A 16,221-nucleotide genomic window follows, 5' to 3' on the forward strand; every position below is an offset into this window, starting at 1 on the left:
TACTTACACCTTTGATTTCTTGGGGTGTGTGTTTTCTTTAGCCAAATGAATCTGACAGTAGTGAATAAAAGCTACCATTATGAACAAGAAAAAGGGTCAATGGTATGGTATACAGAACACAAGGCTGGAAGCCAAACAACTTGGTACTGAAACTAATTAGCTTTGTAAACAACCCTTAATAAGTCATTTAATTTTTCTGAGGTTCAGGTTTCTCCATCTTAAAATTGGGGAAGGGTTAACTTTATTTGACCTTGCTACTCTAAAATTGTAAGGGTTACTAATGAATTCTAAAAATTAAAAAAAAAAAAGCAAAACAAAACGCATTGGAAAGGTACACTCTTTATCTAATTAAAAAAATATCTTTTCAGGGGTTCCTGGGTGGCTCAGAGCATCCGACTCTTGGTTTCGGATCAGGTCATAATCTCATGGTTTTTGAGTTTGACCCCCTGTGTTGGCCTCTGCGTTGGCAGCACAGAGCCTCCTTAGGATTCTCTCTCTCTCTCTTTCTCTCTCTTTTTCCATCTCTTTCTCTCTGACCCTCCCCCACTCAACGCTGTCTCTGTCTCTCTCAAAATTAATAAAAAACCTAAAAAAAGAATTAAAGATATCTTTTCAAATACTACCTTTGATATATTTAATAGCAAAATACTTGTGGCATATTTATAAAACTAAGATTCTATTTACTATCAAAATTATGAAAGTTTAGAAGTGGAAGCTAAAGCAGTTAGCCGAGAAAAGTTTTATTTTATTATTTTTTAAATTATCTCTATAACTTACTTAGAAAAAAAAGTTTTGCATATACAATAAAGTGGCAGACATTAACCTAGAACTTGATCATTTCCAATCATTAATTCCATAAGAACTAGCTTCTAGAAGGAATTATGTTTGACTGCTATAACAGGGAAAAAGGCTCTGGTTTAAAGTCTTATCTCATATTACATAAATCCCTAGCATATGGATGCTTGCTATTAGAGAGTTTAGCAGAAAACCGAAACCAAAACCAAAAACACCAAACAAACCAACCAACCAACCGACCAATGAACAAAAAACACCCAGACTGCCATCTTCAAAAACACTGACATCCTGCTATCTGTATATATATACAGATTAAAAGCCCTGGTGCTAAAAATGTCATGGCAAGAAAATAATTTCTACTGTGTATGTTGCAAATTGGCACCATGTTTTTACTCAAAATGTGTGTGTGTGGGGTAATGAAAACATACACTTTATGAAAACACACTTTACTAAGAAAACGGAACCCAAGTTAAAACATTTTTATGGAGCCAGACTGCTGATGGCTGCAGCGGCAGCTGATTGGCCTATATACCAAACATATATGGATGCAAATGCAATGCCCAAGTGCAGACAAGCCGAACACACAGCACTATTCACAAAAGATTCAGAGCAAGCAGACAGCTTTTCTAGTCACTGTCAAGACGTCATCATCAGACAAAGCACGAAGTGCTTCGTCAAACATATCTTTGGTAATTGCTATGTCAGAGTGTCCTTGAATATCTTCAAAAAGTTGTGAGTATTTTAGAGCTGATGTTCTTACATAAAATAAGTTTTTTCAGTGCTTCAGCTAACTTTTCTTTCCATTTTGGAGAGGTGGCACTCATTTCTGTAGTAAGAAGAGATATGTCCACAGTGCCAGTCCAGGGTTTCTGCTAAGTGAACTCATGAGTCCAGCTATCAAAAGTATACAGAAACCATTCCTCAGCTACTACCAATCTTCTGCATCCTCCTCAAGTCTACATAAGCCTGGATGAGAGCCTGACTGGCTTTCTGGCTCAGCCAAGACACGACGGTTCTGTGAGCATAAGCAATGTAATTCTTCAGTGCCGCCATGTTTGTGAACCTCTTCTCCACTTGCTCCTTGCTCTGGTAGTACAGAGCCACACGGTGGTGAATCAGATCCTTGTCATAGGCTTCATCCTGCGGGTCCAGGATGAGGAATATCAAATCAAACCTTGATAAAAATACATGAGGTAGCTGTATATCACCAATGGTTGTGTTTTTTAGAATTCCACTGAGACTCCATAGAATTTGCTGCTGCCAGGATAAGGGTGCATACATTGAGCTGACCAATAATCCCAGCTTTTGCAATAGAGTCAGTCATCCCATGACTTTGTGCGATGCTGATCTTGTATTTTCATTTATCTTCACAAACTTATCAATACAGCAGATGCTACTGTCACTCAGGACAAAGGTACCAGTTTCAGGCCCACTTGCCTTATCTCAAAGTCATTCCATATATATATATATATATATATATATATATATATATATATATATATATATATACTGTTAGTTGGTCCCAGGAGACGGGGTTGTACACATGCAGAAGCTGGAACTTACTAGTCTTTGGGTCACCACACATCAGGATGTTGTTCTCAGCACAAAGTCTGACCCTTCCCATGTGACTAAAATCTTTCCTTTTTCCAAGGAAAAGCTGAAGCAAGATTCTCCCCTTGTTAAATCCTCATGTTCTTACAAGCTTGGAGCTGAGGCTGAATCAAGGATCTCATAAATGCCTTCTTTTTTTGTAAAGTTCTTTGTGCAATTCCACATGCTTCTCTGAAAAAGTTTCTGTTCTATATCTTCATCTACTTCTTTATGCAAATGTTCTGCATCAATTTTCTGATAATAAATGTCATCAATGTGGATTTTGTAGACAGACTTCACATTACTCACTCTTGAATTGACTCAGTAAGTAACATTACAGATAGACGTCTGTAATGTTTACTTTGTCCCCAGGTTGAACCTTGCCAACAAGTTCATTGTGAGCAAAAAGGATGGCAGTGTGAGGCATTTGCCTTGCAGGCATATTTTCAGGAGACTCTTGAAGTTTGATCATCTGCTTTCCTGAGAACACTCAGGAGAGTGTGGTTATGGGTGAGCACTCACCCACATGGGGCTCAGTGATTAAGCCATGGTCCATCTCCACCAAGGCAGTGGAGGGGGGGGGTGCACACCTGGCATTGCAAGAAGGACTTCTGCATCTGGAAGCAGCTGGGACATCCTAATCAACATGCCACTCATGGTGATAGACTGGTGAATGTCTTCAAGTTCAGGTTTCTCATGTAATTAGTCTTCCACACATTAAATCTGATGTTCTAAGATTGAGTCAGGTAACTGTCAAAGAAGATCTCATTGATAGCCATGCTAAAGGTGAGTGGCAGATGGGCTCTCTCTATAGATTTTTGCAAATGATTTCATTTGTTCACAGTTTACACTTTAAGATGACTCCTCACATGATTATTTTGAGCATCTTTTCATGTGTCTTTTAGCCATTTGGATGTCTTCTTTGGAAAAAACGTTTATTCATGTCTTCTGCCCATTTTTTCACTGGATTATTTGTTCTTCAGGTGTTGAGTTTGGTAAGTTCTTTATAGATTTTGTATACTAGCCCTCTATCTGACATGTGATTTGCAAGTATCTTCTCCCATTCCATCGGTTGCCTTTTAGTTTTGTTGGTTGTTTCCTTTGCTGTGCAGAAGCTTTTATCTTGATGAAGTCCCAATAGTTCATTTTTACTTTTATTTCCCTTGTCCGTGGAGATGTGTCAAGTTAGAAGTTGCTGCAGCCCAGGTCAATGAGGTTGTTGCCTGTTTTCTATTCTAGGGTTTTGATGGTTTCCTGTCTCACATTTAGGTCTTTCATCCATTTGAATTTATTTTTGTGTATTTTGTTAAGAAAGTGGTCCAGTTTCATTCCTCTGCATGTTGCCATCCAGTTCTCCCAGCCCCATTTGCTACAGAGACTGTCTTTTTTCCACTGGATACTCTTTCCTGCTTTGTCAAAGATTAGTTGACCATACATTTGTGGGTCCAAATCTGGGTTCTCAATTATATTCTATTGGTCTATGTGTCTGTTTTTGTGCGAATACCATGCTGTCTTGATGATTACAGCTTTGTAGTAGAAGCTAAAGTCTGGGATTGTGGTGTCTCCAGCTTTGGTTTTCTTTTTCAACATTACTTTGGTTATTAAGGGTATTCTGTGGTTCCATACAAATTTTAGGATTGCTTGTTCTAGCTCTGAGAAGAATCCACATTGTGATACCACCTCACATGGGTCAAAGTGGCTAAAATTAACAATTCAGTGAACAAGAGATGTTGGTGAGGATGTGGAGAAAGGGGAACCCTCTTGCATTTTTGGTAGAAATGCAGACTGGTGCAGCCACTTTGGAAAATAGTGTGGAGGTTCCTCAAAAAATTAAAAATATAATTACCCTACAACCCAGCAACAGCACTGCTAGGAATGTATCAAAAAGATACAGGAATGTTGATTCATAGGGGTGCATGTATCCCAAGTTTACAGCAGTGCTATCAACAATAGCCAAATTATGGAAAGAGTCCAAATGTCCATCAACTGATGAATAGATAAAGAAGATGTGTTTCATATGTGTGTGTGTGTGTATAATGCATATATATGTTAATATATATATATAAAATATATATACACATATATACACACACAAAGGAATACTATTCAGCAATAGAAAAGAATGAAATCCTGCCATTTGCAACAATGTGGATGGAACTTGAGGGTATTATGCTAAATGAAATAAGTCAGTCAGAGAAAGACAGATACCATGTTTTCACTCATGTGTGGAATTTGAGGAACTTAACAGAGGACCATGGGGGAGGGTAAAGAAAAAAATAGAAACAAAGAGGGAGGCAAACCATAAGAGGCTCTTAATAACAGAGAACAAACTGGGGGTTGGTGGGGGTGGGGGCAGGGAAAGGGGGTGATGGACATTGAGGAGGGCACTTGTTGGGATGAGCACTGGGTGTTGTATATACGTGATGAATCCCAGAAATCTATTTCTAAAGCTAAGAACACACTGTATACACTGTATGTGAGCTAACTTGACAATATATCAGATATATAAAAATAACATGACTCCCCAGTTATATCAATATCCCTATCACTGCATGCACAAAGGCCCAGCAATGTCTATGGCAACATTTTCTTCTTTATCCAGACAGTCAATAAAATGTTGAAGAAATCCCCTTAAATTTTCTTTGCACATTGCCATATTTATGTATGTTGCTCAAATCACAAGTTTTGGCCTAGAGACTGCTCACCAGCCACTGTATCTCTGTTGCTGGCTCATCCTGCAAATTCACCTACAAACATTTTCATGTAGATCCCCACATCAGGTCTCTGCCTCCGATGTGCCACTAACATCACAGCTTAAGGTTCCCTCTTCCCAAGAGCTGGAAGTGCCACATGTGAGTGGTGAATTAGCATTAAAACTAAGATGAAGAATTGAAGAATGCATCAGATGAGAGCTGGAAAATACTGTGTCCTGCATGTCAGGGTTCTGCAGGTCAGCTCTAGGCCAGGTTGGTGTCAGTTGCATCTCTTCTGTAGAGGTTGAATCCTCACCTCTACGTCTCAGAGAAAGATATGACCTGATATCGTCACCTCAAGCAGGGAAAAGTGGCCACCTCTGAAGTACACAGAGCTCTATGGTGTACCTGACAGCCCCCAAGAAAAGTTTTTTAAAAGTTCAAAAAATACATAAAATATTAGAATTAGGTGACAACATTAATTTTACTTGAGGATGGTATCAATGTCCACTTGAAAAGACAAGAGAATAAACTACAAAGAAAGAGGTGAGAATCAGGACTCAAGTTTCAAGAGTTGATCAGCTTAATCACCAAATATATCAGACATCAACCACTACCTTACATACCTACAATATGTAGTTTGAAAACATAATGGAAATAGATTATATTCATGATAGTGTCACACGTGCAGATATACATAATCAAAACTTCATAAAATTTTAGGAGAAATATAATGAAAATATGTATGAAGGACACTGTAAGTCTTTACTGAGGGCTATAAAAGATGACTATATGGATAGATACCATGTCCATGGATAGGTAGACCCAATATTTTACAAAAATATCATTTTCTCAAAAATAATCTAAAAATTCATATAAATAGCATGGCTTCAAGGTCACTGATAATACCGTGGAGAAATAAATATTTGAGAATTAGCCTCTTTTTTTTTTAAAGAAGAGAAATGTGGAAGTACCTATTCTATCAATTCATAAAATAAATTGTAAAGCTTCAATTTCTGGAAACCGCTATCTTCCCCTGTATAAATGTTCTGGACATTTACAGTACTTATGTCAGCTGCATTGCTTTTTTATCTCTTTTGTCTCACCCCGTTAAAAAGAATAGAAATTTATTAAGGGACAGACCCTCATTCTTTCACTTCATTGTCTCCATGCAGTAGCACAGAGGCTTTGTAAAGTATATACGGCATGCCTTTCATAGAGACACGCAGGGGTTATTTGAATGTAATTAAAAATTTTATTACTAGAATATTCCCACTGTAATAAGGAGCCTGACCTCATTTGTGATGTTTGGCTGCTGGTCTCCCTTTCCCCTGTGGCTCCACATTTGGACAGGCTGATCAACAAAGCTCATCCCGCAACTTTTTGTCTGATACCAGTTGGAAATTTAAGCCTTGAAAATCTCTAGCCCAAGTAAACGGGAACTTTCCTCAGTCCTACTTCCTAGTCACTACCTGGGCCCAGCCCACTCCTGCTGCTTGGTCAAGCCAGCCTGGACATTCCTGAGCCCACTCTGCTCTCCTGGGAGTTCCTGTATGAGTAGTAATCTTTCTCTCAAAATTTTTTGGTATGTGGAGTATTATCAGCCTTGGCATCTGAATGGGCTGACCAGAACACTCATATGAGGCAAAGTTATGACTGGAAAAAAAAAAAAAAACTCCATTTTTTTTTAAGTCAATTTGAAATGTGGAACAAAAAATAATGAAACTGAGCATGTGACTCTTGCTTTTGGGGTCGTGAATTTAAGTCCCACGTTGGGCATAGAGTTTACTTAAAAAATAATGTAACTGAATATCTGCAATGACATATATCATTCAAACTTAGTCTTTAAATACACTGAATGGATATATTTCTTTAAAAAGCATCATTAGGCTGAAAGCTCACCAGGACAAATATATAAATATTCCCCCCAAATAAATGTCATAATTATCATATTATTATTTTGATTATACATTTTCCAGCAGCAACATTTTATATATTGAACTATTCCATAAGAACTACCTACATATTATGGTATCTTTATTTCCTTTCCGCTAATACTTTCACTAAGTAAGTATCTCCTAAGCAACCTCCCAAACTATTATTCTGTCTTTGTGAGAAGGCTTCAGAAGAATGAATATATTCAAGTTCCTGCATCCTAGCCAAAGCCTGAACTAATAAATTGGCAGGATCAGGATCATGTTCAACAACTTCCCTTGGATTCATACCTGCCAAATCTCTACATGGACAGATAGGGAGATCTTGGCAACACCTTGAGTTTAGATTTGACTTATTCATATTTTAGTTGAAATATCTTACTCTGCCAATATATTCAATGCATTTGATTTTCAAGCACTTCTGCTGATAAGTGCCTAAATTCTCATTAAAGCGATTCTTTTTACAAAAAGGAAACATACCAAGAGAAAGATCCAGGCTATTCTCCATTTGCAACATTTCTTTCTTCCACTTCTGTTTTTTTGTACCTCTAGTTCACTTCTAATGATAGATGTTTAGGTTTTTCTCTGGCTTTTCTAAATGCATTCACATTTCTTTCAACTAGCTATTTCTTTTTTTGTTTCATGAGAGGAAGGCAAACACGTGCAGAGAGGAAAAGGATGGGTAAAATAAAGAACATAAACTTCTAAATGTCTGTCTTCTTTGTGTAAAGGGTACAGGAGACATTTGTTTGTTTTATTAATCATTTCATTTTAAATCCAAGAAGCTGTGTGAGACAGACAGAAAATGCCAGCAAGGATGACATGACAAAGAGGCTAATAAACTGCAGAATTGCTCAAACCATTGAGAGAAGCCTAACAGCATAAAGTGCCTCCTGGGAACGGAGCAGGTACTGAGCCAGAGCGGGTCACAGCCAGGCTAAACACCACACTGACAGTGAGGAAGGAGAACACACCAGATAGCTAAAATAGTTCCTTAAATGCTGCAAAATAGTACTGCTTATGAATTATATCTTGATTATAAGATAAATTAAAGATCATTGCTTCTAATGTCTTACCATGTATCATGTAATTGGAAAACAGTGACGGCTTGTGTTTATTTTTTTCAGTTCATGGCGTATTTAAATTTTTTTTAATGTTTGTTTGTTTATTTATTTATTTATTTATTTAGACAGAGTGTGAGCAGGACAGGGGCAGAGACAGAGGGAGACACAGAATCTGAAGCAGGCTCCAGGCTCTGAGCTGCCAGCAGAGTCCGACGCGGGGTCTGAACTCACAAACCAGAGATCATGACCTGAGCCAAAGTCAGACGTTTAACCGACTGAGTGACCCAGACGCCCCTGATGGTGTATTTTAAAGAAAACAAACAAACAAACAAACAAAAACAAGTATTTGTATTTGTCACAGGCACCAAAATAATTTGAGTATTTCTAATACTAATGGTATAACAAATACAATTCAAATAATTTCAACCACTAACTATACTCGTGTAATATATCCTTACAAATAGGTAACGGCTCCTTGTTTTATACATGCATGTGACTTTCTGACCTTGTTGTTGTTGTTGTTTTTAATATTTACTCATCTATTACACTGTTTCGTGCTTTGGACTGACAATGTTGGTGACAAAAAACATCCTTTTGAAAGATATGCCCTCAAAAATGATTTATATCCCTTTACATGAAAATTAAAGAGAGTGAAACGTTAGTCACAAGTTACCTTCTTGATAGTCTCCAGCATGGAACGCCCTCCCTGCCAGGGCTTAGAGTTCTTTCTGATGCATGACAAACTTGCCATGCTGTGCCATTTTCGGTCCTCCAGTTTCTTATGAAAAGCATTAGCAAGCAGAAGCACCGTGTCATATATGTAAAGGTTTGAAATCTGAAAAGACATTAGACAGTAATCATTAGAATCACTGATGCCAACCATCAAGAATTAGGAGAAAATCATCAGCTCTGCTGCCTCCGTTCATGTCATAGATGGCTGGTTTACTGGGTTATTTATTAAGCAAAAGGTTTCTTTTTTTCATTTCCTGGGCAATTTTGCCGTTGACAATGAAGTCTTGTCTGATTGTATGCCTCAATTGCTTTTTCAGCTTATTTAGGTGTGAAAGAGAAGATAAAAAAGAAAAGTTTCGACAGAGGCAAGGCTGTTAGTGTCAGACCTTAGAAAATCACTGGCCCTTATTTCTTTCTGAAGAGGTAAGGATCTAAAGGCTTCAGATTGGAAGGGCAAACTGAATAATACATTTTCTGAATATGTCAAGTCTTTGCATTCTGATTATTCAGATGGAGAAATATCAACTCGATCTTACATATAAAATGAGTGTCATAGGTGCTAAAAAAGAAGAAGAAGAAGAAGAAGAAGAAGAAGAAGAAGAAGAAGAAGCAGCAGCAGCAGCAGCCATGTGTATATATGTGCATGTCTATGGGGATGTGGTAATGAAAAAAATGAGAAAACGCATGGCCATGGATAAAATTACAATTATCAAGGATCTACACAACATTATCTAGGTATACACATGCATTCTAATTCATTAACATGACAGATACCATTATAAATAAGTGACCATATAAATAAATATAAATAACTGTGAATATGTATTTAAATTAATGCTTTCTTCTTAAAGCAATCATGTTATTATTTTCCTTCTATATAAATTGCAAAAAAGAGTCATGAAAATTGTCACTATGATCTGTTGCATTCTTACACTTACTCCTGACAGAACTAATATCTATGCTGTCATTTGTAGAAGGTGTTTATTTTTCAAAGAAATTAGAACTTATTTAGAAAACATAAACATCAAGAGATATCCAAAGTCAATAAAGGCTGTTAGATGTTTTATTATTACTCCTCTGAAATAAAAATGCAACATAAAGTAAAACAAAAATGAGAAATCAATGTAGCTATGAAAGTTAAATCCATCTTAAGGTATTTAAATTTCTTCAGCTTTTTAAAAGTATCTTGGTATCACAGTTTTCTTCCTGAAAATAAAAGGGACAATATGTTGACTGCCCTTTGCTTATAAGTAATTATGAAGGAATCTTATGAAATTGTCTGCCCACATCACAAAATGGCACTAAATTCCAACTACTGGGATGAAAGTTTAATGCTATGAGAAACTGTTAATAAGCACTTCCTAATAGTGCCTTGTGAGTTTTCTTTCTTTACTAGGTGAATCTTTAATCATTTGTGTATATCAAACATTATTTTATATGTGCAACACTAATGGAAGGCAGGCCTTTCTTAAAAGAGACATTGCATACTCTCATGCACTATGTGAAATACCAACTTGTTATTTAAAAGGAAATACTGTTTTTAAAAAAATTTTAATGTTTATTTATTTTTGAGAGATGGAAAGAGACAGAGTGTGAGCAGGGGAGGGGCAGAGAGAGAGGGAGACACAGGATCTGAGGCAGGCTTCAGGCTCTGAGCTGTCAGTACAGAGCCCAAAGTGGGGCTTGAACTCACGAACTGAGAGATCATGACCTGAGCCGAAGCTGGACGCTTAACCGACAGAACCACCCAGGTACCCTTGTTCTTTGTAAGGAAATAGTAAGGCAGGCTATCCTCACCTTCACCTCCCTGCCCTTTCCCTGCCAGATAATTACTAGACAGACTAGGGGAGTAGCTTAAATCTGCAATGAATGAAGAGTTGAAGATAAAAGTAGTTGATGAATCAAAATTCAGTCTGAATTAGACTGTGAAGACCCAAAAGGAAAACCTTTTGACAATTTCTCAATAATTTGCAATAATCTGGCCGCTTTTAACCTTTCTTTGCTTCACTGCCTCAATCGTGCTTGCTCTTATCTCTCTAGCTTTATTTGGCTTCTTCCTCTGACTGATTGCTTTCAGTGTATATATGAAATTGTTGGAATAACACTCTTTGATGTCTTGTTACCTTTCTCCAACTAGTTAACATCTAATATCCAATTAACAGGTCAGAAGTTAGGAGAATCCTATCCTGACAACTTCTCAGGACCCTACCAGCTTCCAGGCTAACTGGGCAGTCTCCTTTAACACACGCGTGCCTGTACTGGAACATATCATAATTCTAAGATTTCTTAATCTGGTTTTCCCACTAGAACATGAGCTCCTTCTGGATAGGGGCTCATCATGTACAAATTTTTCCCCTTTGTACTTTTGTTTCCTAGCGGCTAGCACACATTCTGATAAATAGTTGTCAAACAAAAGAAGATGAAGAAAAGAAAGGCAGGTTTAACATCAGGCATGTTTGACAGAAGTCAAGATGTGAGAAACCTGACAACTTGGGTTCCATCCAAATCTTGACACTGTGGTGGCACAGTGTCTTCTGTGAGCTTTGAGGCATGTACCTTGAGCATCCACACCGTTCCTAAAGACGAGTGCTTTGCATTTGATATATATGACTGGTGTTTTCAATAAAAACTGCCTCTATTCATTTGCCCACCTTCCAATCTGTGGGATCGAAAGGAGGTAGTGACATTTTGTGAGCTTTCAATTACCCCTTCCATTACTTCTATCTCAGGAAAGCACCTGTTCTTTTTTTGAGGTTCATGCTCTTTCCTATACTATACTTTAGAGTCCCTTTCTGTTATCACCTACCCGTCTCTTGGCCACTCTGTATTCATGAGGTCTTTGACTCCTCTTTCACAGTGATTCCAAACTTTTGCCCAGCATTAAAAAAAAAAGTCACTGCAATTTCTACAGAGATGAATTTGACATCTACTCTGGCTACATCTAACACAAATGACTATTACTGGACACAAACACATACCTCCTCTAACATCTTAAACTCCATTTTCCCACCCGCTGACCAATTATTTCCCTCTCACTCTCACTACACGTGTTTTCCAACTTAACTGAGCACCAGCACCCACCTTCTCTATCTGACAACCTTCTGATATTTGATAACATCCATCAATTGCCCTGAAACATTCTCTTTCCTTCAATTATTCATTATCTTGTATAATTTTTAGGCTGTTCATCATCTCAGCATTTTTCTTCTTTCCTTCTCTTTCTTTTTTTTATGTTCCTGTTCAGAGTTTAGAACTTATAAACAACACATTATTGCAGATACAATCTGACTAGAACAGAATAGTATAAGGCTATGTCTCTTGATCATAGCAAAATGCTCTGACATGGAGACCAAGATTACACTGAAATGGTGTAGAGCAAATGAGACTTGCGCTATGTTCAAACAAAATTGGCCTTCATCTCAATAACCTTAAACAGCTGTCAAACCAGGTCTCATCCAACTAGACTTAGGGTAATGACTTTGAGCCTATACTTTATCTCTTTGAAATTTCAACTTTTACGTTTATTATTTGGGGAGTATTAATAATTTGGATCTTGATCATACAGCCCAGAATAAGGTTTCTGTCCTAGCTTTACGTCATTTGCAAATCTGATAGGCATGCTTTATTCATTTTTATTTGTGTAATGGTAAACATTTGAAAATATAAGTACAAGAACAGTATTTTTGGATGACCATAGAGAGTTCCTCATACTTCAAGAGTAGAATGTTTATCACTGTGGTTGAATGTTCTTCTAGTTCCATAGTTCCTAAATTGAAGTAAAATAAAGTATGGATATTAGAAGTGCTCAAAGCTACAAAATATATCTGAGCCATGTTGTAGGCATATCAAATTTGCTCAAAGATTTGGAGGGTAAGAAAAATAACTAGTAAACTATTTGAAAAATTACTTTTAATTTTAAATAAACTCATAAGTTATGAGTTTATCCTTTTAAGGATAATAATGAGACTGTCTATATTTTGAATTTTTTTAATTTCCTTTTGAAAAAAAAATCTGAAAACAGAGTGTTTACTACTATCTTCTATTCTTAGTCCTTTATTGAAAATCTTTGAGTGACCTCAATCTATCTAGACTTTTTAATGCTTCCCTATAAGATTTTGTGCTTTCCTATAAATTTTCCTTAAAAAATGTCAAACACAACATAAAAATCAACATACAATAAATAGATTTATAAAATTCTCTCAATATAAACAATTAGTAAACAGGATTTGACTTGCCAGTGCTTGTTCTTAAGAGAGTCCTATGGTCACATATGAAGGACCCCAAATGATATACTTAATAATACATTCTACAGTTTATCCAAATAATTCATCAACCTTTAATATACTATACTCTGTCAGAATCTTTTTTCCTTCCTTTTGAAATGTGGAACGATATACCAATTTCACGTACTGGGGTCTTCTTCTGAGGTATTTCTCCAGTATTTCTAAATTATAATATTGTGATCGTATCTACCACTTTATTTACTATTCTTAACAATTATTATTTAAGCTTCATTTTAAAGCAGTAAGGTATACTCTTACCATATCCAAATCCCTGCTCTTTAAAAAAAAGTGGTTTAATTAAAAAAGAATTTATTCTAACTTTTCCAATTTGAAGACAATTTTTCTTAGATGGAGATGACAGAAGCAAACAAACAAACAAACAAACAAACAAACAAAAAACACTGACTTTTCTATTTTCTCTCCATTAGCAACCAAGCTAACATTAGTTTCACCAAGCAGTGAATGACTCACTTTCTTCTTCTTGCTTCATATATTGCTAAAACCTTTGTTTATAGAGCTAAAACTTTCCTTTAACATTTATTTTGCAACTTCAACTCATCCTGGATTTTAGTCTTTCTGGCACTAATTTAAAGATTTGGGAAACTTGTTTTTTGTTCCTTCTAAACCTTTTCTTTCTATGTACATTAAATTAAGGGGCACCTGGGTGGCTCAGTCGGTTAAGCCTCCGACTTCAGCTCAGGTCATGATCTCATGGTCTGTGAGTTCAAGCCCCACATTGGGCTCTGTGCTGACAGCTCAGAGCCTGGAGCCTGTTTCGGATTCTGTGTCTCCCTCTCTCTCTGACCCTCCCCCATTCATGCTCTGTCTCTCTCTGTCTCAAAAATAAATAAATGTTAAATTAAGTAACAGCCCAAAGATCTCTACACAGGCCCACTGTGCCCTCTTCTTCCCTGTTGTAATGATTATTGTGATCTTATAGTTCGGGTTTCCATTTTACGGTTGGGTCTCTATTTTTAGAGCTCTCTTCAGTCATATTTTCATACCTTTATTTTACTACTTTTAATAGTACCCAGCTGATAAGATAAAGGTCTGTCTGTGGACATATTTACCTGCATTTTTTTATGAGCTCCAAGTTGAGAGGGTTACTTCTCCAAAGGAAACCTGTACTCCCAAATTTTTAATGCATACTATCTTGTTGTTTTTCTTTAACTTCAGTAAGATAAAATTTTCCCCAAGGTAAGCCTCTATATCAAATGCTCTGCTTTTAGTGGAACATCTTAAATTCAACAGCCCTACATTTAGATACATTTAGATTTAGATACTTAATTATATAAATCTTCACATATAAAAGATTCTGTCAATTTTTCTTTTATACATTAACTATTATGTCAAAATTTATTACATATAATAGGGAAATTACTATGTAGTAAATCCTCAAAGAAAAAGTAATTTTCTTATTTTCCTCCATCTGTGGGTTTGAAGGGAGTAAGACAAAGGTGGGGATAAGAGGTGTGGTGCTTCCTGTACATCCTTAATTTATCATATAGGTCTGGGGGATATGAAGATGAATAAATAAACAAATAAAATATTTGCTCCCTGATTTCAAGAAACTCATTAACAGAATCAGAAGGATTGTGCTTTTAGGTGAATGTGCTTTACAATACTAGGTAGTCCGTCCATTGGTGGGAATGCAAAATGATGCAGCCACTCTGGAAGACAGCATGGAATTTCCTCAAAAAGTTAAAAATAGAAATATCCTATGACCCAACAATCGTGCTACTATGTATTCATTCAAAAGAAACAAAAATGCTGATTCAAAGGGGTACACTACCCTGATGTTTATAGCAGCATTATCAACAATAGCCAAACTATTGATAGAGCCTGAGTGTCCATTGGCTGATGAATGGATAAAGAAGATTTGGTGTATATATATTCAATAGAATACTATTCAGCCATCAAAAAGAATGAAATCTTGCCATTTGCAATGACGTGGAAGGAGCTAGAGTGTACTATGCTAAGTGAAGTAAGTCAGGGAAAGACAAATACCATGTTATTTCACTAATATGTGGAATTTAAGAAACAAAACATAAACATATGGAAAGGGTGGAAGAGAGAGAGGGAGGGAAACAACCATAAGAGACGCTTCACAAGAGAGAACAAATTGAGTGTTGATGGAGGGAAGTGGGTGGGGGATGGGCTAGAAGTGGGCAGTAGGATGTGGGTGGGGGGATGGGTATTAAGGAGGGCACTTGTTATGATGAGCACTGGGTGTTACGTGTAAGTTATGAATTGCTAAATTCTCCTGAAACCAATATTACACTACATGTTAACCAACTAGAATTTGAATGAAAATTTGGAAAAACATACTGTATAGTTACTTTCTACTTTTCCAATTTGTACATTTCCTGCCATTTCCTTTGACGAGATAGCCTTTAATATTTCAAATTTTTCTTAAGCAAAATTCTACGTTTTTATCCATTTAGAATTCTATCGTTTTCATATCAATCATACTCATGACCAATTAATATGAAAAGATTGGTCATTATAAGCATATCTGTAAGACTGGCATTAAAATTTAAACAGGTCTTGTTTAGGCTCTAGAGTGGCTTAGTTTAACCATTGGTCTTCTCCTTAGCTACATTCAAATGCACAAATATTCAAGAAGAAACAAAGCAGTGTGGTAGGCATGATGGAGGAAATAAAGATAGATGTGTACTTTATGGGATTTTATGATACCAGGTCCTGGGGGAGACCTATTCTACAAAAGCCTAAAGCCTAGTTGGGAACATAAAGTTCTGTGGGTAATGCTCCTGGAGCTAGCTACCTGGGAAATATAGCTGCTTCTTAGGTTGACTGCAAGTATGAAGAAGTGATTGGATCAATAGTAATTCATCTAAAAAAAATCCACAGGTGACTAAAGATAGAAAAAGCGTGGAGATGCTTTTTAAAAGAATGGGTCATTTTTACAAAATCACCTGATTTAACTAGTATTACTGGGGATGAATTAGTTCTCATAGGGTTATATTTCTAAACTGTTCAAACTGAGTATCTCTAAGCACTAAAACACTTGCTATAGTAAACGTTGTGAAGGAATAATTTTCTAAAACATATATTCTTCCAACTTCTGAAATTGACCAATATTTTAATTTTTGTTATCTCAGAATTACTA

At 36.5% G+C, this 16,221-nt stretch overlaps 1 protein-coding gene and 1 pseudogene across 1 annotated transcript in view; both read right to left on the reverse strand.

Moving 5' to 3' along the window:
• The window catches only part of GRID2 (glutamate ionotropic receptor delta type subunit 2), a 1,419,162-nt gene that overhangs the window by 532,012 nt on the left and 870,929 nt on the right, over positions 1-16,221 (reverse strand). Inside the window, exon 7 of the mRNA XM_027060847.2 lies at positions 8,750-8,911. Within this exon, the coding sequence (XP_026916648.2) occupies positions 8,750-8,911 (162 nt within the window). The remainder of the gene's footprint in view (positions 1-8,749; positions 8,912-16,221) is intronic.
• Positions 1,345-7,301, reverse strand: LOC113599208 (DNA replication licensing factor MCM4-like; annotated as a pseudogene).

The sequence above is a fragment of the Acinonyx jubatus genome, chromosome B1 (assembly GCF_027475565.1).
Source record: "Acinonyx jubatus isolate Ajub_Pintada_27869175 chromosome B1, VMU_Ajub_asm_v1.0, whole genome shotgun sequence".
In the NCBI taxonomy this organism is placed as follows: domain Eukaryota; kingdom Metazoa; phylum Chordata; class Mammalia; order Carnivora; family Felidae; genus Acinonyx; species Acinonyx jubatus.